Source organism: Kogia breviceps, chromosome 6 (assembly GCF_026419965.1).
Source record: "Kogia breviceps isolate mKogBre1 chromosome 6, mKogBre1 haplotype 1, whole genome shotgun sequence".
Classification (NCBI taxonomy): domain Eukaryota; kingdom Metazoa; phylum Chordata; class Mammalia; order Artiodactyla; family Physeteridae; genus Kogia; species Kogia breviceps.
In genome coordinates this window covers 20749478-20775384 of record NC_081315.1, presented here as the reverse complement: position 1 = coordinate 20775384, position 25907 = coordinate 20749478, and the positions used below count along the sequence as shown (strand labels likewise).

At 52.6% G+C, this 25907-nt stretch overlaps 1 protein-coding gene across 5 annotated transcripts in view; it reads left to right on the top strand.

The window, feature by feature from the left end:
• The window catches only part of PPP2R2C (protein phosphatase 2 regulatory subunit Bgamma), a 138554-nt gene that overhangs the window by 65724 nt on the left and 46923 nt on the right, over nucleotides 1–25907 (top strand). For all 5 annotated transcript variants that reach the window (XM_067035556.1, XM_067035555.1, XM_059067314.2 and 2 more), the window contains exons 2-4: nucleotides 18753–18850; nucleotides 20980–21145; nucleotides 23787–23899. Coding sequence is in view for 3 of the 5 variants with exons in the window: in XM_059067314.2 (XP_058923297.1) it covers nucleotides 18753–18850; nucleotides 20980–21145; nucleotides 23787–23899 (377 nt within the window). In the remaining 2 variants the exon portion in view is untranslated. The remainder of the gene's footprint in view (nucleotides 1–18752; nucleotides 18851–20979; nucleotides 21146–23786; nucleotides 23900–25907) is intronic.

Below are 25907 nucleotides of genomic sequence, written 5' to 3'. Positions count from 1 at the left end.
CAAGAACACCCAGGGGTCCTTGGACCACAGTCTAAGAACCGCTGATTTAGGTGATTGATGAAGCTCAAGGTGAAGGTGGAAGAGAAAGCCTGTGATCCCCAGGTCACTTCCTGCATTGACAAGGAAACTGCGTCTTAGGGCTCTGACAGCATCCAGCATGGAGCTGGACCAAAAGAGAAATAACAGCAGTGACTGGCTTGACTTCAGGTCCCCAGCCAAGACCCTTTGGCTCCACTGTCCCCAGCAGTTTTATCCAGCTACAGATGTCTGCAGCTTCTAGCATGCCCCTGGACTGGACATTTCTGGAAGAAGCCTGCATCTGACCCCATATCAGCTGCCCACTGATTTCCAAGCTTCTCTGCTGTGTTGCGTGGTCACCCCACCCCCTAATGCCACATCAAAATGGTCCTGACTCTGCCTTTTCTTGCTGTTCCAAGCCTCGGCATCTGAGCGTGTCCTGGAAAGGGCTTTGTCCGCGGAGGAAGGCAGCCTTGGGTTCCTCCCAGGGTCAGCTCAGGCTACCCACGCTGGCTTCCGGCTTCCGGTCGGCCACTGACGAGCTGTGCGCACTTGGAAAGGCGGGGCAGTTATTAATTCATTCAACATGCAGTTAATAAGATTCTACCATGTGCCTGGCACAGTCCATTTCTCATGCCCAGGCCAGGGTGGGTCAGACCCCCTGGGACAAATCTAGATGAATTAGCAGCTTGAAAAATATGAATGATCTCAGTTGATGAAAAATGCACCAAATGATAATGATTGTTTCCCTTGATGTAATTACTCGGGTGGTCGCCTTGTCCATGGAGCCTGTAGGGTGTTAAGTCAGCAGTTTGCTGGAGGCTTCAGAAGAGAGTAGGTGGCCGCTGCTGCTGTTTTTTCCCCTTTACTGCAAACAAAGACTTTTTTAAAATGTTATTATGAGGATTCCATGGTGGCTCAGTGGTTAAGAATCCACCTGCCGATGCAGGGGACATGGGTTCGAGCCCTTGTCCGGGAAGATCCCACATGCCACGGAGCAACTAAGCCTGTGCGCCACAACTACTGAGCCTGTGCTCTAGAGCCCGCAAGCCACAACTACTGAAGCCCACACATCTAGAGCGTGTGCTCCACAACAAGAGAAGCCACCGCAATGAGAAGCCCGCACACCGCAATGAAGAGTAGCCTTCACTCGCCACAACCGCGTGCAGCAACGAAGACCCAAGACAGCCAAAAATAAAATAGATAAATAAATAATTAAAAACATGTTCTTATGTGCGATAAACTGCATCTACTTAAAGTGTAGAGTCCCATAGTTTTGACAGCTGTATATGCTTGTGAGACCACCACCAGAATTAAGAATCAGAGCATTTTCCATCAGCCCCCAAAATTTCCTTGTTCCATTGTGTGGTCCATCCCTGACTACATTCTGTGTCCTGGTGACCACTGATTGGCCTGCTGACAGTATATGTTAGTTTGCACTTTCTAGAATTTCATGTAAATAGAATAATACAGGGCACACTCTGCCTGGCTTCTTTTACTTCACATGATCATTTTGACGTTCATCCCATTGTTGTATGTATCAATAGTTTGTTCTTTTTTATTCCTGAGTAGTCTTTCATGGTTTGGATCTATCATAATTTGTCCATTCCCCTGTTGATGGATATTTGGATGGTTTCCAGTTTTGAGCAACTGTGGGTGAAGCTGCTGGGAACAGGTGTGTACAAGTCTTTGAGTGTTCGTGGGCTTTTGTTACTCCTAATGGGGAGAAATGGCTGGGACATGTGATAGGCATATGCTTAACTCTGTAGAAAGCTGCCAAGCTGTTTCCCAAAGGGATGATATGTTTGTGCGTTCCCACCAGCAGTGAAGGAGATTTCTGGTTGTGTCACACCTTCACCAACTTGATATTATCAGTCTTTTAAATCTTAGCCATTCTGATGGGTGTATATACTGGTATCTCACTGAGATTTTAATTTGCATTTCCCTGGTGACGAATGATCTTTTGAGCATCTTTTCACGTGTTTCTTGGTCATTCATATGTTTTGCTTTGAGAGGTATCTGTCCATATCTTTTGCCTGTTTTTAATTAAGTGGTGTGTGTTCTTATTATTGAGTTGTATGAGGTCTGTATACATTCTGGGTACAAGTGATTTGTCAGAGGTATGGATTGCAAATATTTTCTCTCATTCCGTGCCTTGCCTTTTTATTTTCATAACAGCTTCTTTCAATGAGCAAAAGTTTTGAATTTTGATAAAGTCCAATTTACCCATTTTTTCTTTTGTTGTTGATGCTTTTATGTCTTGTCTAAGAAATCAAAGTTGCAATGATTTTCTTTGATATTTCCTTCTAGAAGTTTTTTAGCTTTAGCTTTTATACTTAGGTCTCATTTCAACAATTATATTTTGAGCCTTTTCCACATAATTTTATATATGGTGTAAGGTAAGGGCAGATGTTACTTTTCTTTCCCATTTTATCTATTTATTGAAAAGACCATCCTTTCCTCATTGCTTGGGTGCTTTTAACAAAAACCAATTGACCATGGATTGGAGGGTCTATTTCTGAATTCTCTGGTCAATTGATCTATGTGTCTATCCTTTTCCTATACCACACTGGCTTGATTCCTATAGCTTTATAGTAAATCTTTGAATCAGGTTGGCTAAGTCCTCCAACTTTGTTCCTTTTTTGTAAAATTGTTTTGCAAGTCTATGTCCTGTTCTAATACGAACACATATTCACTCATTTAATCCTTAAAACCCTCTGAAGCAGTATTATTTAATGAGTATCGAACCTGTTTTACAGGAGAGGGAAACTGAGGTTTAGAGGGGTGAGTAGCTTTCCTAGGTAACTGAGAGGTGGAAGTGATGTTTGAACCTGGAGTGTCTGGCTGTAGCATCCTGCTCTTAATCACTAGGCAGTCCTGCCCTCTGTTTTGGGTTCTGCCCATTCCCCGTACAGACCTCCACCCCAGCACCTGGGCGGCTGGAAAGAGTTCATCAGGTTCCTTGTCCATCTCCCTGTAAGCCGCAGACTCCATGAAGACAGAGACTGTCGGGGTATCCGTCACTGTGACCCAGCCCTGGGGGACCTGACGCAGAGAGGGCATTTGGTGAATGTTGGGTGAATGAATGGATGAGTGGGTGGACACCAGTCAGCTCTGGCCGGAGGGCCAGGTCCCCGCCAGCCCAAAACCTCAGCTGGGAGCTACTGTCCAGATGAAGAAGTACAGGTAGAATCCTATGGCCTGGGCTGGCAGCAGGGATGGGGAGGCTGCAGCTTTCCTAGGGACACAAGGATCACCAGGTGTAGGGCTGAACCCCACCTCCAGGTGGCCCCACACCTGCTGTTGAGACAGAGTTGCTCAATATCCTTCTAGGAGCCGGGGCGGGGGGGGGGGGAGTGGAGGAGGAGGGGAGATCTAGGGCCTGCAGGCACCTCCTCCCGGCCAGTGGCCAGCGCAGACTAGACTGGGGTGGGCAGGGGCTCCGCGAAGCTGCAGCAACAGGCTTCCCTCCAAGAGGGGCTGATTGAGGGGAGGGGCGGCTGGGATTGGATGCTGCCGTGCCCATCATGCTCCGTGCCCGCCTCCTCTGCCCCCCCCCCGTATATCCTCCCCCTCCCCCTCCTCCCGCCCAAGCCAGCGAGGTCGGCGGAGGGGGAGGAGACCCACGTGGCAGCGGCTGTCACCGAGGCCCGGTTCCCTCACTCTGCGCCCACAGCCTCGGACTCGCACAGCACTGAGAACATCACCCGGATGTTTTTCCCAGGCAGTAAACTTCTGTTTTCTGAAGCCGGGCCCCGGCCTTTCCCATGGGGTTGATGGTTGTTCGCGGCTAGGGAGGAACGGTGGGTGGTGTACGGGGGCGTCTGGTCCTGGCATCCGTGATGCCAGGCCAGGTGGGGGCTTGCAAGGCATGGGGAGGGTCCTGGTGACGGAGACACGGGGTTTCCAGGGGCACGCTGCCCTCGGGGTGCCAGCAGTGGGGCTGCAGGAGGAGTCTCGCTCAGACGCCGAAGGCTGGGACTTAGCCCTGAATCAGGTTGTGTCTGCCAGTGTGGACTTGTCTCTGCCGGTGTGGACTTGGGGTCTCACTTCACCCAGGGTGTGTCAGGGCCGTCTCAGCTCAGGAACTATGTGAGCCAGTGGTTAAACCGTGGGTGGCTTGAAGCCCACAGACTCAGCCAAGTTTTCTGCTCCGCGCCACCCCACAGAGCCAGTGGTCAGCGTTCACCGGCACAGGAGCCTTAGTTTCGCCATCTGGAAGTGGGGTCACAACCCGTAACTGAGGTCCTGGGTGTGAGGTGCTTGAGGTGGAGCGTGAAGCCACATAGAAGGGCGGTGACCACGCTGGCCGACAGTAGTCATCCACTCAGCAGTTGCTGGATAACATGCTGGGAGTTTGTGTCTCCAGGAAAAACCCAGGAAAGGAGCCCCAGAACCCACAGCAGACGGGGCAGAGGAGGGCTCCAGACCTGCCCGGCCCCGCAAGTCCTGCCTGCGGCTGCCTCAGTTTACTCACCTTTATAATGGTTGCGGGCATCCCTGGGTGGGAAAGGGTGTTGTTGTGGTCGGGTGCAGGGCACCAGGCACGAGACGTGGCCTGGGAGGCCGTGGCACCATCACATCCCGTGGAGGTACACGTGGTGGAGGCACCTGGGGCCAGCCTGACCCACTTCACCGTGTTAGGAGCACAGGCCCTGGGGTCCACCTGGTGCAGAGAAGCCACCTGTTCCCAGCAGGAGGACAAGTTCAACCCCCAGAGCCTCGGTCTCCCTACGAGGAAATGACAGAATGCCACAAAGTCCTCAGTCTGCCGCGGGCTAATGCATATGGTGGGTGAGGGTCCTAGCTGGTGCCCAGTGAATGTGACCCCCCCCCCCCCAGGACCCAGCTCCCACCAGGCGGTCAGTGTGTCACCAGGACGGGAACACCTCCAAAGCCACTCCTTGTCCACTGCCCGGTGATCCAATTGGAGTGGCAGTGCTAACAGCCTCGAGGCTGGAGAAGGGAGCCTTAGGAAAGCTGGGACTCTTTCTGCCAGGGAGCTAGGCAGCGAGCCTGGTGGCCTAAGGAGCTCCCACCAGCAAAGTGGGTCCCTCGGAGACGACAGCACCACAACAAGTGGGCCTGCTGTGTGCCGAGTTCCATGCTGAGCCTCCACCCACAGCATCTCATTTCAGATGCACCCTTGTGCCCATTTTACAGGTGAGGAAACCAAGCCTCCAGAGGTTGAGCTAACCATGGCCTGCAGCCAGTGCAGAGCTGGAGCAGCCCTGCCCATCTGCCTGGCAAGCCCATCCCAGGCTGTTCCAGCCCCTCTCAGGGGGGTGCCTGAGCCACACCTTAACAGGAGGGCCTGTCACCCTCTACCAGACTGTCACCCAGAGGCTGGGACACGGGGTCTTTCAAGAGGACGGGGGAGGTGTGCAGCAACATGGATGGACCTAGAGATGATCATACTGAGAGAAGTAAATCAGACAGAGAAAGACAAGTATCATATGATATCACTTACATGTGGAATCTAAAAAACGATACAAATGAACTTACTTACAAAACAGGAAAGAGACTCACAGACATAGAAAACAAACTTATGGTTACCAAAGGGGAAGTGGAGGGAGATAAATGAGGAGTATGGGATTAACAGATACACACTACTACATATAAAATAGGCAAACAACAGGGTCCTACTGTGTAGCACAGAGGGCTATACTCAATATAAAATGTATATATAATTTTTTATATATGTATAACTGAATCACTTTGTTGTACACCTGAAACTAACACGACATTGTAAATCAACTCTTATTTCAATTAAAACAAAAATTTTTTTAAAAAAATAAGAAGGGGGAGAAAGAGCAGGCTGGTTGTCTCCCCCAGGACACGGGACAGACTGGTGGGCGTGGGAGGGGCTGCGAGGTGCCCAGTAGCCCGCCTCTCAGTTCCCGCTGCCTAGCATTAGGGCTCAGTAAATACTTCTCGAATAAATAAATGGCCCCGCTGGGGTGCCTAAAGGGTGAGGGTCCTGTTGGGAGTGGAGAGACAGAGGGCTGGCGAGGGCCACGGGGAGGGTTGGGGTACGATGAGCGTTCAGTTTCAGCAATGTCCCTCTGGTCACCGGGTGGCCTAGGCCAGGATGAAGGCAGGAAATCCAAAGGGGAGGCGGCCGCATTGTCCAGGAGAGAGGTGACAATGGCCCAGGCCGGGGCGGAGGCAGGAGAGGCAGACAGAGGACCCAGCCGGCTCTGCCAAGCATGACCTCAGCGCCCAGCTCAGCGCCTGAGCCCTGTCCGCCTACCTGGCACAGACACGGGCCTGGCGAGGGGACAGATGGACACACTGATGTGACGGAGCCTGAAGGGTGTTCTTGTCACAGTGGCATTTGGCCCCTCTTGCCCGCCTGCCGGCTGGGGCCTGAGGAACTGATACAGAAAGGATGGGGCCCTCGGGAGCCAGGCACTGGGAGGGCAGAAGCCAGCCCCGGCCAGCTGGCCCGGCCCAGACTCAAGCAATCAGTCTAGATCAGCATCAGGCCTCCATCCTCCTCCTCACTTTGGGTTCCCCGCCCTGGCACGGGACAGCATATTACAGTTTGCAGAGCCCTCCAGCACGGGCGGCTCTTACCATCACCGCTGCACAAACCAGAAAACTGAAGGATGAAATGACAGCCAGAACTGGGTGGGATTCAGAGCCAGGTTCCCCCCAACAGCAAGTTCTCCATATCTTAAACCTCTCTCTTTCTCTCTCTCATTTATTAATTCTTCCCCACCCCACTTTCTTTTAAAATCCAGACAGTTCTCTGATTTGGTTTGCATGTGTAATAATAATATACTACTAATTGCAGCTGGTGATTTTTGAGCAGCTTCTTGTTGCCTCATTAAATCCTCCCAATCAACCCTGAGATGATAGCATTATACCCATTTTAGAGATCAGAAAACTGAGGCTCAGAGAATGTCTGTAACTTGCTGAGAATCAGGCAGCCCCACCAAAGTGAGTGCTCTCACTCCCGAACCTCTCAGCACTTTACCAGTGGCTCTCAAACCTCAGTGCATCACTGAAGAACCCATCAAAATGCAGATTCCAGGTGCCAGCAATCCTGATCCGTGGGTCTGAGCAGGGCCCTGGGAATCTTCATCTTTAGGAGAGAAGCCCAGGCAATTGTGCTGTGGGGCTTTCAGGAGCTTGTGCTGAAAACAAGCAGGCTAGGAGCAGGTGGTCTTCTCTCTGTCCCCTTCACCTTGACCCTGTCCCAAGGCCAGCTGCTGGCCTCAGGCCACCTGGCTTCTTTGAGGGCCCTGGAGGGCCATGCTTCAGTCTGATTTGGGGAGTCATCCCTGCTGTGAGCACAATCCAACCTGGCCTAGCATCAAACCCAGCAGGCTGACCAGGTCTTGCTGACCACAGACCAGTCCACAGCTGCCCTGCACCCCTGCCAAGCCCATCTGCCTCTGCACCAGTCAGGCCAACAGCTACTTAGCAGGGGCCCGTCTGGGCTGGTGGGGAGGAGCTGGCAGCCACAGTCTGTGGCCTCCCTCGCACCCTGACCCTCCTGGAACACCCACGCACTGTAGGGGCAGCACTGTCCCACCCTTACTCTGGCTCCTGCAGCAGCCCCTCAGCCTGCAGAGCTTGAAGCAACCATGGGTCAGGGTTCTGGGGACACAGGGCCATTCATAGGTTCCCAACCCCCTTCAAGCCCTCTGCTGGGGCCTGCCTTCAAAACCGTCGTGATCACAATGGAATATTATTAAGCCACGAAAAGGACTGAAGTCCTGGTTCACACTGCAACACGGGTAGACCTTGGAAACGTGATGCTGAGTGAAAGAAGCCAGACCCCAAAGGCCACACACTGTATGGTTCCATTTATGTGAAATGTCCTTAAAGACAGAAAGCAGATGAGTGTTTGCCAGAGGCTGGGGGCAGGAGGGAATGGGGAATGACTGCTGCTAAAAGGTATGGGGTTCCTGTTTGGGGTGCTGGAATGTTCTGGAATAGATAGTGATCATGGGTGCATAACACAGTGAGTGTACTAAAAACCCCTTAAGTATACATTTTGAAGTGGTGAATTTTATGTTACCTGAATTGCATCTCAGTTTTTTAAATGGTAAAATAAAAGCAACGACGATAAAACCATCATGTTGCCAACGCCTTTCTTCATAGACGAGGAACCAGAGTGAGGCCCAGAGAGAGGAACTGCGTTAGGCAAGTGAGTGGCAGGGAAGACACAGAGGCCCCTGCCCTCCCCCACATGCCTGGTGAGCATCAGCTTCTCTGGTATTTACTTAACAGACCCTTTCCAACAGTCGCCCATGTGTCAGGCCCTGGACAGGGCACAGAAGGGAAGAGCCCATCTATGTTAGCGAGGGATACACATGAGGATAGGAGTGTCGTTAAGCCCAAGTTGGATCATGACTTCCCAGCTCAAAATGCTCTGCGGTTCCTCTTTCACTTAAATAAAATCCTAAGTCCTTCTTTGCAAGGTTCAGGGACCTGGCACAGCCCACCTCTCTGAGCTCATGTCCTGCCCCTGGCACCATCACACCCTGCCCTCGCTGAACTGCAACAGACCAATCTCTCTCCTACCTCAGGGCTTTTGCATGTGCTGTCCCCCCAGATATCTGTGTGGCTTCCTCTCTTGCTTCCTTCAGGTCTCTGCTCAAATGCTCCTCCTCCAGGAAGTCTCCCCTGACCTCCCTAGCTAAAACAGCACCTCCAACCCTCCCATCCCTTATCATACTTTAGCTTTTATCTTAGATCTTATCTCCTTCCCAGAAAAGTCATATATATAGGAAAATTTGCTTATTGTCTGTTTTCTCCACTAGAGAGTGAGCTTCTTGTGGGGTGTGTACACTGCTGAGTTCCCAGCATTTGCAGCAGTGCTTGGGATACAGTAGGTCCTCAGTTACTTTTTAAATTAAACTTCTTATTGTGATAAAATATACATAAGATAAAAGTTACCACTTTATTTTTAGGGGTACAATTCAGTGGCATTAATTAGAGTCACAGTGCTGTGCCACCGTCACCACTATCCATTTCCAAAACTTTTTCATCATCTCACACAGAAACTCTGTACTTTTCTTTTTTTCGAGTCTTTTATCCAAAGTCCACATTAAAAGCATCACACTGTAGCCACCATTTTCCCTTTAAACTATAACTTAAACCACAACTCCCCATTAATGTTCTTTTGAATAATAAATCGACAGTGAGCAGATTTACTGAGTGCCTGCCACATGCTAGGTGATATGTGGGTAAACCTTCCAGCAGCCTTGGAAGGTGTGTATGACCATCTCTGTTTCACAGACGATCAAGTCGATTCAGAGACGTGAAGTGCCTTGTCCAAGGTCATGCAGCTAGTAAGAGTGAGATCTGAACACAGATCTTCCCCCTTACCAGGCAGTGCCAGAACCATGGAATAACTACACTTTAAGGACTTAACTTCAACCAGCCACAGACCCTCGGGCTGTTCCGTACCCAGGCTTCTCTCTGCTTCGTCTCTCCCCAAAGGTCATTATTTGAGCCAAATATCCCCAAGCATCCTCAGCTCTGGCTGACTGACTGTATTTTATCTATCTATCTATCTATCTATCTATCTATACATATGTATATGATGGGAACCATAATTCAAGGTTCCAACATTCCATTTCACCTGGAGCTCTTGGAGCAGGTGCCGGGATAACTGAGAATTGTTTTTTTCAGCCTTTAAGATTAATCAGTACTAGGCCCAATTTAAACGTTTACATAACTTGTCATCCACTGGGTCTCCTGTTTGGGTGCGCTTTCCTTTTAAAAAGCCAGCTTGATGGGGTGCAGTTGGATCCAGGACTCACCCGATGGCCCTGCGGGACATGGAGAGGGTGAGATGAGGCACCGTGGGCAAGTTTCCAGCACAGTGCTTGGCCCTCAGGTTCTTGGTCTGTGTTCTCATTGCCTCTCGTCCTCAGAAAAAGAGGAGGTGACCTGCCCCGAGTCACCATTCAGTGGAACAGGGACTAGATCTCGCGTGCAGGGTGGACGTCCCATCCGTGAGCTGGGACCATGGCTCCTGTGTGACTCCAGGGGGCAGCGTGGCCAGCTCCATCTTCCACCTGTGGGCAACTGGGGCTCGACACCCCCTTCCTCCCCTGATGTGAGAGCTCCGGCCCCTCACAGGCAGAGCCGGGGTCTTGGGCCTCCGGGGTGCATGGGTGGGAGGTGGAGGGTGCTACCTGCCCCACACAAACCCTCCCAAACCTCCCACCAGCCCCTTCACATCTGCCTCCATCCAGGTGACCCAGGCACTGTGCAGGGAGACTTGCTTTGGCCCGGCCACAGGATCCCAGCTGTCCCCACCCCACCTCTGACCCCAGCCTGGGAGCTGCCCTCACCCTCCACCAAGTTCCGGCTGCAGGAGGGAACTTCTCACCAGACCTGCTTGGGGATCGGGGACTCAGGCAGGTCCGCGCCTATCCCATCACCCTCGGAGAGCTAAGTGGCCCCCATCCAGCGCTGGATGTCTGGTCCCGGCTAACGGTCCAGACTCCGAACCAGACGTGGCCTTTCTCCTTCTGCACCTTCACAGTAGGGCCTGTCTGTGCTGGAGGCCAACAGTGCGGAAGGGGACGGGGCCCTGCAGCTTCTCGCTCACCACTGGCCACGAGCCTGCTGGTGGCTCTGCCTCCTCTGGGTGGGCCTGGCCGGTGGATTATAGCTGCCCGTTTCTCTCACGGGTCCTGCATTGGGTGGTCTGGAAATTTCCTGCCGAGCTACCTCTTGCAGAGCCCTTGACTTGGGCAGTCAGAGCTGTATGCCCAGTGGTTTTCCTCAGCCCCTGGGCACAGTGGCTTCCCTCTGCTGCTTTCTCTTTGCCCACTGGGGAGCCAGCAGGCGGAACTGAGATGACATAAGCCAGCCTGCTCTCTCCTCTCCCCAGGAAGCACATGGATAAAAGCCATTGGTCTTTCCACATCCATGGCAGAGTCAGAGTCCAGACTCTAGACCCCTTTTGCTCTCCAGGTCTCAGGCCGGGGTCTCCTACCTTCAGGAAACATACTTTGGAGCTCTGCGAGGTTCTCACTAGGCTTGGGGAGGGAAGGTGGCACCCTCCCCCATCCCCTCCAAAAGGTGTAAGTGGAAACTCTCCCTCAGCATATGCTTTCCCCCAGGAAATGTCTTCACCAATCCCCAGCCATCTCTCTTTTTTTAAAAATTAATTAATTTATATTTATTTTTGACTGCATTGAGTCTTCGTTGCTGCGCGTGGGCTTTCTTTAGTTGCAGCGAGCGGGGGCTACTCTTCGTTGCGGTGCATGTGCTTCTCATTGTGGCTTCTTTTGATGCGGAGCATGGGCTCTAGGTGCACAGGCTTCAGGAGTTGTGGCTCGCGGGCTCTGGAGCACAGGCTCAGAGTTGCTGTGGCGCACGGGCTTAGTTGCTCCGCGGCATGTGGGATCTTCTCGGACCAGGGCTCGAACCTGTGTCCCCTGCATTGGCAGGGGGGTTCTTAACCACTGCACCACCAGGGAAACCCCCCAGCCATCTCTGATTCCTTTAAATGTCTTGAGAAGCACCAGCCTGGGGGTCAAGTTCAAGGAGTAAATCCCAGCCCTGCACACACCAGCTGGGCAGCTTTTGGCAACTTATTAATCCTCTCTGTGCCTCAGTTTCTTCACCTGTACGATGGAAAGAGCACTCAGGTGGCTTCAGCAACACAAGCTGAGACCAGAAGAGTGATTAGGGTTGCCGGGGTGAGCCGAGAAGGGGCAGTCAGAGGACAGCGTATACAAGGCACCTTGGTTGGGTGGGGATGGGGTGGGGTGTGGGTGTGAGTCCTACTGAAAAACTAGGCTACAGTCAAGAGCTTTTTCTGATCATGAAAGTCTTTCCTTTGAAATGACTTCCCCGCCTCCCAAACAGGGTGATCTACAAAGCAGAGCTGGGTGGAATGGCCACGCTCTACCCAGCAGCCCTTCTGTCTCAGTCGGCTACTGCTGCGTAACAGACCCTAGGGCTCAGTGGCTTCAAACAACAAGCGTGCGCTTCTGCCCCTTAGTCTTTAAATCGACTGGGCGTCTCCTCGTGTATTGGCAGTGCTCATTCTCATGCGTACGGTAGTTATGGGTCAGGAGGTATCTCTGCTGGGCTCGCTGCCATGTTCAGGGGTGGACTGGCTGTGGGCTGGCCTAGCACAGCCTCAGCTGCACTGGCTCGCCCACATGGCCTCTCGTCGTCATCGGCAGGCTCGCTTGGGGTTGTTTCTGTGGCAGAGCAGGGGTCCCAGAGAGAGAGTGGAAACTGAAGGCCTCTTGAGGCCCAGGCTTGCACCGGCACCCCCTAACTTCCTCTGCATTCTGTTGGCCAAAGCAAGTCACAAGCCAGTGCAGAGTCGAGGATGGGCGAACAGTCTCTGTCGCTGGACGGGAAGAGCCCCGGAATCACATTGTATAAGATGTGGATACAGGAAGCCACTGATGGGGCATCAACGTTAAGTCTGCCACCTTTCCTTGTTCTGCAAGACCCCACTCCTGTTTTACTGTTTCCAGTAGGCCCTCTTGGATCTCACCTCTCCCCATCCTGAAGTGGTCACTTCCCGTGGCCACCTCTTCACCTCCTGTGCATCTCCCTGGACCCAGAGCAGCCCTTGAGAACAGGCTCCTTATCCCCAGGGTCCAGCCCGGCCCCTCCTCACATGCCTGGCCCCTTCTCTCCAAACCCAGAGAAGATGCTGTATACGCTTGCTCACAGAGTCGCGTCCCAGCCGGGCACACGGAGCCTCCTTCCTCTCACCGAGCTCTTTCATTCAGCAGCAGACGGAACCTGTTTCCTCTCCCACCTCCCTCCTCATCAGCCCTGACGCCTCCGACAATACTAATTAAATGCAGCAATCCCATCAGAAGGATCAAGCTGGGCTTTCTGGGGGCCCTCGCTCCGGCCCTGAGCTGTGATGCCGAGGGATCATTAATGGTGGCGACAGCACTTACAGTGATGAATGGTGAGATGAGCAGGGGAGGAGTCTCCCTGATGAGCAGCTTAATCTCCTCCTCGAATTTGCAGGCCTCTGCCACAATTTCCAGGGAGCTTTCCAGTCCACGGAATCATTTGAATTTCACATAAACCCTAGGAGAACTGTGACCAGGCAGGGATGACAGTTCCTATTTGACGGGTGAGACAGTTAGGGCTCAGAGAGAGTGTGATTTGGATGAGGTCACACAGCTAATATGTACCGAGGCTGGGACCGGAATACCTTCCTCCTGATGAAAAAGACACAAGGGGCACCTGGAGATCCAAGGGCTGATCCTCCCCCACGTGACACCAGGAGGAGCCGCAGCCCAGGGTGCAGCCTGGGTCTCCAGAGCGTTGCCCGCACGGCCTCTCGTTTCTTCTCTGTTCTCTCTGTATGTTGGCTGGGGAAGCTGTGACAAACTCCTCAGTGGCTTAAAGCAACAGAGGTTTCTTCCCTCGAAGTTCTGGAGGCTGCAAGTCTGGAGTCAAGGTACCCATCAGGGTCGTGCTTGCTCTGAAGGCTCCAGGGAAGGATCTGTCACGGGCCTCTTGCAGCTTCTGGTGGTGGTCAGCAGTCCTTGATATTCCTGGGCTTGTAGATGCATCACTGCAATCTCTGCCTGCATTGCCACATGGCCTTCCCCCCATGTGTCTGTGTGCCCCTGTGTCTTCACATGGCCTTCTTCTCAGGACACCAGTCGTTGATTTAGGGCCCATATAACCCAGTATGACCACATCTTAACTTGATCATCTGCAAAGACCCTATTTCCAAATAAGGGCACAGTGACAGGTACCAGGGGGTAGGAAATCCACATATGTTTGGGGGACCCAATTCAACCCATAGCATGGTCTTTGCCCATCTCTGGCTCTGGCTCTCCCTCTGCACCTGTCACTGGACTGGTCACTTGGGACACCACCCCTGACTTCTTCTTGAGCTCATGCTGGACCACAGTGTGGCTTTCTGGCTCCCAAACCAGTTGGCTCTGGGCTTGCACTGATAGGGCTGTGCCATACCCAGTCCCAGGGGGCGGACTGCTGCCTCTCTGTCCAGTGGTCCAAGCTGCCTCTTCCAACTCTGCCTTGCCATTTGGGGGACTCCCAGAGCTGCAGCAGAAAGGCAAGGGGACCTCACAAGTAGAAGGGCGCCTTGGGTTTTCATGGGGTGGTCGTCACCCACAACAAGGGGACTTGGCGGACCTCTCCCAGTGGCTGAGTTGTGACCCTGAGCTTGAGGCATCAGCTGTTTGGTAACTCGGCCCTGTGGTGCAGGGACCGGGACCTGCCAGGGCAATGCACTGCAAAAGCCCCAAATGGGACTCTGGACCAGTGCCTCACCTCCTGACCAAGTTTCTTAAATGTAAAGAGAGAGTGATGATAGGGCAGTGGGCTTGTCCTGAGATTCAATCACTGGTCCGTGGAGAGTTTTCACCAAAATGTCTTTATTTGCCCTTTATCCTTGAAGTATAATTCCACTGGATACAGAAGTCTGGGTTTACAGGTTTTTAAATTTTCCTTCATCACTTTAAAAGCCTTCTGGACTCTGTTATTTCTGATGAGAAATCAGCAGTTATCTGAGTCTTGGTGCCTCTGAATATAATATGTGGTTTTTGTTCTACCTGCTTACAAAATTTCATTTTTGTTTTGGTTTTCAGCAGTTTGATGGTTAGGTGTGATTTCTTGGTATTTTTCCTACTTGGAGTTAGCTGAGCTTCCTTAATTTGTAAATTAGTCTTTTACCGTATTGGGGCATTTTTCAGTCATTATTTCAAGTCTTTCTTCTACTCTATTGTCTCCTCTCCTTCTGGACCTCCAAGTACACATAGACATTTGATGTTTTCCGGCAGATCCCCCAGGATCTGTGCTTTATCTTTTTAAATTTATTTTCTCTCTGTTCTTCTGGTTGCATAATTTCTATCGATATATCTTCACATTTACTAACTCTTTCTTCTGTCATCTCAAATTTCCTGTTAAGCAGTTCAGTGATTCTCATATGTGGTATTTTTCAGTTATAGATTGTCCATTTAGCTATTTTTAAAATAGTTTCTATTTCTCTGTTGAAATTTCCTTTCTTTTCATGCAGTGAGAGCAAATTTTCCTTTATATCCTTGGACATAGTTATAATAGCCACTTTAAAAATCGTCATTTGCTAATCCCAGTATCCAGGGGACTTCAGGGTCTCTTTCCTTGATTGTCTCTTTATTCAGTATGAGTGATATTTTCCTATTTCTTTGTGTATCTTCGTATAATTTTGGAGAATGTCCTGGGTGTTGAGAAAGGCAATACCATAGAGACTCTAGATGTTTAGTATGTCCCTCCAAAAAGTGTCTTTGTTTTGTTTTGCATTCGTAAGCAGTTAACTTGGTTGAACTCAACTTCGAACTCTGTCCCAGCACAAATCCTGGTTCACGTCTTTTAGCCTTAGCAGCTCTGCCTGGAGTCTATCGTGTGTACATGTGCACTTTGCAGCCAGCTAAAGATTGGGGCAGGGTTTATGTGTTGCATTTGGGGACTGCTCTTTAGACCCCATTTCCAGGATTAAATACCTCATTTTTCAGCTACTAGGATTTCCCCAGATTCTGTCTTCTGGTTTATAGAGCCTAAAAATATGACTTTCTATCTGAGTTTCAGTAGCCATGTGGCACAGACTGGGACCTGTCCTCAGGCTAAAAGCCATGAAAATAAGAAGCTCACCCAGTGCTGCCTTTTCTTCCAATTGCTGTCTCCCCTGAAGGGCCTGACATCTAATGAGGGGAACATAGTGGGCGTGAGACCACAGTTGTAGGAGAGACTACTGTACCGGGGGGTAGGAGGTCTCTCCAGGAAGGCTTCCTAGGGGAGGTGGTATTGAGGCTGGAGATGTGTCAAACATTCCAAAATGAGAGCATGGACTTTCCAATTGCATGATTTTACTGACGACAACTTCCAGCTCTCAGGGGAGGTAACTTTTCCTAAGGCAAGCTCTAGAAGACACTTACTGTAACAATGAATGGATGTTAAATATCCACCGGCCCCTTTCTGGGACGCAGGAAGCAGTGCCCTGGCCTGAGGTCTTTAGTTGCTTTGTAAATGTTTGCAGAAGGGGACTGGAGGGGCTGGTGGTCAGGACTCCCAAACCTGTACCGTGAGGTTGAATCTCAGATTTATCTGGCACATTTCTGAGCTGGCAGCTGCCACTTCTGTGGAGGCCAGAAGCAAAGATGAGAAAAAGCTTTGACTTTCTGTCTGGTAGATTTTGGTCATCCAACATTCCTTGGTGTCACGGTCCTTCAACCCTCCCAAACCCTCTCACCTCCAACATCTCTCTTGAGTTTCTAATCACGGGAAGACTCTACTATAGCCATGCTACAGATGAAAACACTGAGTCTCAGAGCAGCGAGGTAGCCCACCCAGGGTCACATAGCCCAGGCGTTGACGCCAGGACTCCAACCCAGGACTTCAGATTGGTCCATGAACAGCTCAGGGGGTTGTCACTGTGGATGGGCCTCCATCCATCTCCTCAGTTGCCAATAGAAATGATAGTCATATCTCCCTCAGGGGCCGGCATGAGGTTCAAAGGAGGCAGCAGATATAAAACTGACACATAAATTGTAAATTGCCTGCAGATGTTATTGTCTGTTACTGTGGTAGCTGCCCAGCATTTATGGACCACATTTGCTCTGGCTACCAGTGGTTACACTGGCGTTTTTAGTTTAAATAGCATTGTTATTTTTCCATCATAAAAATAATATATACTATGCATACGTCCAAACTCATTAAATTGCACACATTAAAAATGTGCATTTTTGTGTATATCAGTTACACCTCAGTAAAGCTATTAAGAAATATACATTCATCACAGAAGATCTAGAAAACATGGAAACATAGAAAGAGAAGGAAAAAAATATTTTCTTTCAACCGCCCTCAAGCAATCTCTGTTTAACGTGGTAGAAAAGTCTCTTCCAGCTTGTTTTCTCTCTGCCCAGTTTGTTTGCTGTTTAACATGGCTGTGATCACTGGTCTATATAATTAAAGACATTTTACATACAGCTTTATATCCTGCTCTTCCGCCCTAAGGGCGTGCTGACATGAGACAGCAAGAACCAGAGCCTCGTGCAGGAACCCGGCATTGCTGGGCTGTGCCGCCGGCTGTGGCCCTCCTGTGGCCCTGGGCCAGGCAGGCTGCCCACACAGGGACAAGCGTCAGGCAGCCGGGCCACTTCCACACCCAGCGAGCATCTCCGTGATCCCAAAGAGCGGCTGCCCTTGATTTTTATTCCCTTTATTTTTAAGTTGAATGAAACGTGCTCTTATCCTGATCAGTGAGTACGTCCAGCCCATTATCCTGCTTCTGAAACACCTTTCCTCTGTCCTCTTTCCTTCCGCTGTCAGAGCTGGCATTTACCTGTGGCTCAGAGGCCAGTGCGGGTCAGGAGCTGCCTCTGAAGGCACGTGATTGGAAAAGGAAAAGGCATGTATGGAATAGGAAAGAGGACTGGGAAAACCACTCGAGGCTGAGAGAGCAGTTCTTGAGACAAAAGGTAGCTGGTATTTTGAGAATCAGCAGGGAGCCTGAGTCCGAGTGGGAGAGCAAGGCTGAGAGCAGTAGGAAGTTGGGTAGGGGTCCGTTACCTTTCCTTGAGTTAAAACACGGGGCATTTCAACACTAACGTTTTTTGTCACGCATCTGCCAACCCCGCCGATCTAGGCTTGGTTGGACCGGGTGACCAGGCAGCTCAGCTGGGCGGCTTTGCCGCGGGCCTGGGCAGGTCCTCCTCCGGGGCCGCGGCGGAAGCGCAGGACGGCGGCTTGTCTGCTGGCGTCCCGCGGGCCAAAGCCCATCACAGGGCACGGTACCCGGCCCAGGGTGGGAGGCAATGCCAAGTGCCAGGGGCAAGTGCGGGACAGGGTGAAGATTTGGGCTCCTGACGTGGCCTGCCTCGGGGGCCCACAGGTCACTCAAGGCTTTAGATACTCGGAAGACCTTCGCCTTTCCTCTCTGGGTGGGGAGCCTCTGGAGGGGTCCGAGAAAGCTCCCTCTGGCTGCTCTGTGGAGGCCAGCTTGTGTCTGGGCCAGGAGCAATGGAGGGGATCGGATGGGAGCCCGTTGCAGTGATCCAGGCGAGAGGCGTGAGAAGTGACGGCGGCATCTGGATGTATCTTGAAGGCTGAGACAACAGGACTGGATGTGGAGGGTGAGGGAGAGAGGGGAGAGTCAGGGTGACCCAAAGGCTCGGGCCCGAGCCAGCGGGGAGGACGGAACTGCCTTCATCTGAGGCGGAGGAGGATGCAGAGGAGGGGCTTGGAGCAGAAACACCCCGTGAGCCGGGGTGGGGGAGGGGTGAACCATCATCCTGGCGGCTGGAAGGAGGACAGAGTATGAGAACCTGCCTGGGGGTAGTCAGATCTGTGGTTTGTTTGAAAGTAGATCCATCGTGCTGAAGCCTGACCAGAGCTTTCGGTGCCTACGGGGCCCAGGCCGGGAATGCGAAGGTTTCGGGGGTGCCACCCTTGAGGAGCTCAGTGGAGGCAGGGCGGGGTACAGTTGGTCTCCGTGGCTCCCAGCAGTTGGGCTAGTGAGTGTCAGATTTGCATCCCAGTCACCTGGGCGGCACACGAGGGAACCCCCAGACTGCTTCAGGAGGAAGGGGAGCGGGAAGGAAGGCAAGACACCCGGGAGCGGGTCTCTGTCCCCCGACCAGCGGGGAGGGGGCAGGGCTCCCGCTGTCCGATGGGGGCCCCGGGGCTGGGCAGGGGCAGCTCTGTCCGCCTGCACGGCCCTGGGTCCTAATGAGCCACACCCTCCCGTCTCTGTTCCACCACAGCCGACATCATCTCTACCGTCGAGTTCAACCACACCGGGGAGCTGCTGGCCACCGGCGACAAGGGTGGCCGGGTCGTCATCTTCCAGCGGGAACCGGAGGTGCGGTGGGGCCCGGTGGGAGGGAGACCACCCTCAGCCCAGGCTTTAACCCGCAGGGGGCCTCTGGGCATCCCGCCGGCCCGTGGCGTGCGGGGGTGGTGGGGGGGCGGGGACCGGGCAGGCCCAGGGAGGGGAGCCCACCGGCTCGAGTCGCAGCACCATATTCGGAGCCCCCTCTGCTGAGTGGAAGTTTGCTGATTGGCCACTGTGTCCTAGACCCTGGAGAAACAGACTCCTGATTAAACTGCCTCTGCCTCGGTGAGCTGGTGCTGTCCGGCCAGAGCCGGGTGGAGGGGAGGACGGACCCTTCCGCAGCTGTGGGGTGGCCCTCTGTCTGGGGTGGGTGCTTTTGCCCAGCCCCGGGCCTCGCCCCAGTGAGGTCTGCTGTCTGGAACAGCCTACCCGCGGCAACGTTTCTGAACCACTGGAAGAGCCTGGTGATTAAAAGGCCCCATCTGTTGAGCACCTACTACATGCAGACTCCTCACTTCGTTCTCCACGTGCTTTTCCCATTTACTCTTCACAGCCCACCTCTGAGGGTGGGGACTGACACCCCGTTTCATAGGTGAGGACGCCTGCAGTCACCCAGCTAGTGAGCAAAGACCAGGGATGGAAACCAAGACTGGCTGTGGCCTGTCACTCACACACCACCCTGCCTTTCAGGGCTGGGATTAGATGCTGAAGACAGGATCTAATGTGACACCAGGGTCGGGGGAGGAGAGGAAGGTGGGAAGGAAGGTGGAGGGAGGATAGGGGAAGCAGGATGCGGAAGAGAAGGAGAGGAGGGGGCAGGAGGGAAGGGGAGGTGGTGGGGGAAGAGGAGCTGCAGTATCACCCTCCCCCCTCCAGTTCCTCAGCATCCGCACCACAGCTAATGTTCCCTGAGGTCTGACTTCACCTGTGGTCACTCCCATAACCCTCCCTCATGACAACCCTCGTGGTGCCATTAGGTGCTATTATCATCCTCATTTTACAGATGAGGACATCAGAGCTCAGAGGGTTGCGATAACTTACCAAGAACACATAGCCAGAAAGCAGATAGCTGAGAAACTGGTTGTCTAATAAGCCCAGCACTGTGGCCGGAGCTCTTTGATTCATGAGAAGCACAAGTTTCTCAGTTGTGAATATTTCTCCGTTAATTTTTTTCTTCATTCTGGCCCCACGGACCTCCGTAGCCAGTGCTTGCAGGAGATGAAGTGAATTCGAGGCAGAAATATTGAAGAACTTTAAAGCTTTCCAAAAGCACAACAGGAAAAGAAATATATAAATAGATACTTTTGAAAAACCAACAGAAAACTTGAAATTGTGCTTGGTTGACTACCTTTGTTTTTGCTCCCAGGCAGTTTTAGGTGTAGTTTCATGTTGTCATATAAACTTGAATTGTCTACCAGGAAGTGGTCCCCGGTACCCGCGATGGACTCACCACCTCACTATGTTGGCGGCTCCACCAGGAGGTCCTCACTACAATGAGCTTGGCTGCCTAAACCGGAAGGGGACCCGCTCAGGAAAGCTGGGGGGAGGATACCCTATCCCAGTCTATCCCGATGTCTGTCTGACATTGCAGGGTGTCTGGCCCCAATGTTAAATCTGCTCCAGAATGCGTTCATTCCTCGAGTCAGACCCAAGTTGGACACAAGGATGTGAGGGGCACATCAGAGCCTTGGCCTTGGTGCTAGACAGACCTCAGTGGAGCGAGTGACAGCACTTTGTGGACATGTGGCTTTGGCGGGGGGGGGGGGGGGTCGACTCACCTCTGAGCCTCTGCGTGCTCATCTGTAAAGTGGGGGGAGTCATGGTACCCACCACAGAGGGGCGTCGAGGATAGAATGAGAGGAGGCGTGAGAAGCACTTAGCTCAGTGTCCCGTGTACAGTAGGTGCTCAGTAAACATGAGCAGGCGCGGTTGCCCTTGTTCGTGCTTACTGGACGGAGGAGGTGATGGAGCTTGGCCATGGCTGCACAGCATTTAAAAAGCAGAGAGTCTCTGCTTCAGACCCTTGCTTGGATGCCCGGTCGCCATGGCTGTCCCAGGCCCTGCGTGGGTTTGACCAATCCCGTCCCTGTCCCAGTGCCGGCTTCCTCCCCACCCCGCCCCACCATCCTGGAGCTCAGGGTCTGGTTTCCTTGCAGAGTAAAAATGCGCCACACAGCCAGGGCGAGTATGACGTCTACAGCACTTTCCAGAGCCACGAGCCGGAGTTCGACTATCTCAAGAGTCTGGAGATAGAGGAGAAGATCAACAAGATCAAGTGGCTCCCTCAGCAGAATGCCGCCCACTCCCTGCTGTCCACCAACGGTGAGGCAGCCGGGCCGGTCTGGGCGTGTGCGTGTGCCTGCGTGTGCACGTGTGTGTAGGCACGCGTGCTCTCGTGCACACGTACTGCAGCAATTTGTCCTCAAATGCCATTTTTCACCTCACTCACATTGTGAGCATTTTCCTAGGTCTTTCTAGGTCTTTAGAGCTCCTGAAAAATAGTATTTTGAGTAGCGGGTAAATACCATGCACTGACTACACTTGCCCACCCTCTCCTGGTGGTCGGACGGGGGCTTATTCCCTCTGCTGTAAATAGCAGCTCCTTGAGCATGTCCGTGGATACTTCAATTTGGGGACGGACAAAGGAGGCCAGGTCAAGGGAAACAATCAACACTCAATTCAGACTTGCCTCTTTGTCCACAACCCCCAGAATCCCAGACCACCCCAGAGTGGAGGGTGTCACTGGATGATCTGGGGTCCTCAGTAGATGGTGCAGGAGGGGCACTGGTTGCCTGGCCGCTGGCCATCTGCCTCTGGGAGACGGTTCGCATCCCCAAGGAGGCCCCCGAGGAGGCTCCCGGCCAGACGCTTGCTTTGCCATGGTCCCACTCAGAGGCTGCGGTTCCTGGGGCCGTCTTGCCTCCGCCAGCAGTGGGCCTGGAGCCAGAGGCCCCGCTTCCCACGTTGACGTCCCACCTGCGCATCCTCCTTCACCTCTCATCCCCGTGATAAAAGGCGCCTGGGGTGGGAGCTAGGAGGGTCCTGGCTTCTGTCCCAGCCTGGGGACCTTGGGGAGTGGCCTGGCTTCTCTGAGCCTCAGTTTCCTCACCTGTCTCCCTCTGGAGTTGCAACAAGGGTGGAGGGAGGTGTTGCCCACCCAGCACCCCAAGACCAGGGTGGATGAGTCTTATGAGATGATGCCACCTGCCTTCCCAAGGGAGTCAGACTCCTCCTTAGGGCGGTCTTTACGGCATCCCTGAAACCGGTCAGACACAAGCCACCAACCCATCTCTGTGCCCGAAGGCCGGCTCTCCCTGCCTCCACCTGGCCAACACCCCGCCTCATCCCTTAGGCCTCCACTGGGTGTCAGCTCTCACTGAGCCTTCCCTGACCGCTCAGCAGAGCAAGGTGTCCCTCCCGTGGGCCTTCCCACCCCTGCTGACCCTCCAGGGCTTGCCCTCTGGAGCTCCTGCCATTCTGATGGTCTGTGTCCCCTGAGGGGTGCCTGGCACGGAGTCATGTTCAGCAAACCCCGTCTCAGAGGCAGAGGGGCCCTTCCCAGGTGCTGGAACAGAGGCAGTGAGAGGTCCCCCACCACCAGAAGAGGTCACCCAGGGCAGGAGCCCCTAATGCAGTTAACACCCTGGCCCCGGCGCTTCCTCTTCTGAACTTGATGGCTCTTCTCGCCTCATAGAGTTTTGGGGAAGATGGAAGGAAATAACATCATAGCGAGCTTAGAACAGCGCCAGCAACTGAGCCTCGTTCACATGCTGCTTTTTTCTTTTTAATCATTTAACAGAGAGTGTCATTCTCTGCCTGCCTCTTTGGGGGAAAGGTCAGCTGTAGGAATTTCCAAGCACCCACACCCTCAAAGCTTCCCACCCCTGGTTTTGAATCCCAGCTCCACCCTTTCCTAGTAGCCTGTCCATGGGCACCTGTCAGGTGTTAAATTGATAGCAGTTTTCTCCCCTTCCTCCTCAGGAGCGTGGAAGTGATTGTTTTGGCTGCTGTACTAGTCAGGGTTCTCAGAGAAACAGAGCTAATAGGATGGGTGTGTGTGTGTGTGTGTGTGTGTGTGTGTGTGTGTGTGTGTGTGTGAGTGTAGACAGAGATATGGGTATAGATGTAGACTTAGATATAGATATATAAGGAGAGATTTATTTTCAGGAATTGGCACGCCTGACTGGGGAGGCTGGCAAGTCCAAAATCTGCAGGGCGGGCTGGAGGCCCAGCGAGGGGCTGATGCTGCTACAGCTCGAGTCTGAAGGCCATCTGCTGGCAGAGCCCCCTCTTCCTCAGGGGACCTCGGTCTTTTTTCTCTAAAGCCTTCAGCTGATTGGAGGAGGCCCACCCACATTGTGGAGGATAATCCGCTTTAGTCCATGGATTTAAATGTTAATCTCATCTAAAAAATACCTTCAGAGTGACATCCACACATTTGACCAAATATCTGAGTAGCATAGCTTAGCCAAGTTGACATCTAAAATGAACCATCACAGCTGGTAAAGGTTACTCTTTTGATGTTCTTGGCAGCATTCCAGAGAAGTGAGGCTTCCAGAGAGCTGAGTTGCTGGATGGGCAGGATGCATCTCAGGAAATAAGATGCCAAGGAAGGGTAAAAAACAGGAAGCTTCGTTAGTACAGTTTTTGCAGAAATTAGTTGAAAGACTGATCACTGCCCTTGAAAGGTCACGCTCTTTGACCCAACAGTTTCACCTTTGGGATCAATTGTGAGGAGCTCGAGCATGACGACAAACGTTCCCTTTGCAAAGATGTTCGTTGCATCCGTTGACAGAAGGAGTCCAATTAGAAAGAAACTTCATGTCCCAGGACAGGATAAGGTTAAGTAACTTGTGGGTTGATGCACCCTTATCTTGCAGACTCAGGTGGGTACTCCATTGTGTACCTTGTTTTGTTTCACTTTGTTTCATGTGTCTTGTTTCATTTTGTTCTATTTTTAAAGATAAAACTATCAAACTATGGAAGATTACTGAACGTGATAAGAGGCCCGAGGGTTATAACCTGAAAGATGAGGAGGGGAAGCTTAAGGACCTGTCCACGGTGACGTCACTGCAGGTAAGTTGTGGCACACGGACGGTTCCCGCAAGCGAAGTGCAGTTTGTGCTTTGTTTATTACACAGCGAAGATTTCAGGACTGGGAAGGGCCTTGGCGATCTGAACCATAGTCAGGTTCCGATCCAGAACTTAAGAAGCTGGGCTGCTTATTTGCTGGGTGGCCACCATCATTTTCGTGCTCTGTGCCTCAGTTTCCTCCCCAGCAAAGCAGAGAGGATCATCTTTCTTCTGGAAATCTCGTGGGGATGAGGCGAGGTGATGCGTGTCCATGAAGCCCTTTTCAGCTGCACCCGAGGCTGGAGAGCATGTTCTCTAACCCCTTGTTATACAAATAGGGAAACGGAGGCCCAGAGAGAGGCAGCAACTCTCCCAGAGCAGCTCAGCTGAGCAAGTGGCAGAGCCAGGAGGAGAACCTGTGAGCGGAGCTTTGTGGGTTCCCAGCCCTTTGCCGGGGGTCAGAGGGGCACCCAGAACTTGTGATTCTTGCAGCCTTTATGAAGGCTCAGTGCAGAGATTGCCTTGATGTAAGAGCGGCCTGGAAGGTTAAGTGGCAGAGCCGTGTGAAGGCAAACTTTTGCTCCCAACGCGATGAAAAGCAAAAAAGGACTCATGTTTTTCCAGCGGGGAGGCTGGGAGACGTGAAAGAGTTCTGGAGTCACAGGACCCGGGTTCAAATCCTGCCTCCGCCGCGTCCTGGTGGTGTGACCCTGAGCAGGCCACCACGAGCCTCTGATTCCTCATCTGGAACAAGAACAGACACTTGAGCATGTGTCTCCCAAGCGCTCTGGCTATAGAATCATTCAGTCCTCAGCAAAATCCTATCGTGGGTATGTGATTAGCATCCCCATCTTACAGATGAGGAAACTGAGAGCTGGATCCAAACCCAGGGAAGTCTAGCTCCACAGTCAGCATCAGCATCCAGTCTCCTCCGTGAAGTGGAAGTGAAGTTCCTGCCTCCCAGGGGAGCCATGGGGATGGTTAGAGGCCGCCTTGTCCATCCCTGGCTTCCAGAACCGTGCCTGGAAGAGGGTGGGTGCTTTCAGCCACCCATGTGTTTGCTGGAGGTGATGCCAGATTTATTCATTCAGCCACACTTACTGAGCACCTGCTGTGTGCCGCCCAGCCCTGCTCTAGGCACCAGGAGGCCACAGTGAATGAAGAGTCTGAGGGCGGGTCTGGTCTAAGCCTGGGACAGGCCCTGCTCAGGGAGGGGGCCTCAGAGTCTCAAGACTGAACGAGGATGAGGTTCGGGAGGTGACCGCACCCTTTAGCAGATTTGAAAGGTCTGAGTTCACATCACACGGAATGCTGTCTCCCTGGGTTCCTACCGTGGCTGTGTTTGCTGCTCCAAGCGGGCGGTGGTGCTGCGTGGTGCCGCGGTGGTGCTAAGGTCCCTCCAGGCTCCCAAACTGCTCACAGACCCACCCACCACTGGTCAGATGGCTGTGGCCGTTTCCCTGCTCTGTGCCTCAGTTTCCGCACCAGCAAACAGGAGATAACGACTCGGTTTTTTTCTGCAATGGCTTAGCAAACGCCCCGCACTCAGCACCCAGCCAACTGTCATAAATATGAAATGGCAATCAATGTTGTTCCCAGAAGGAGGAATAAATGTTTAAACACATTGGCCTCTAAATGACTGGCAAATTGCACAAATAAATTCTGAGAAAGCAGGGAAGCCAATTAGCTTTGACATTGAATAACGGGAGTGAGGGTGCCCCCCGCTCCCCCCCACCTCCAAGCCCCAAGAAAGTTTATGAGGGTTTCATCTGGGGGGAGGAGGCAATTATCACCTCTTGATTGGCCTGGCATTTGCGGCAGAGCCAGTGGCCCATGGGAATCTTGCTTATTTCCCACCCAGCGTCTGAGATTTTTCTCTGTATGTCACACACCTCCCGAAATGGCACTTAACTGTAAACTAAGGCTGGAGGAGAAGAAAGGGGGAAAGAACGTGGGTGCCTGGGTCTTTCCTCATCCAGCCTCTCACCTTGTCTCCTCCCCAGTTCACCCA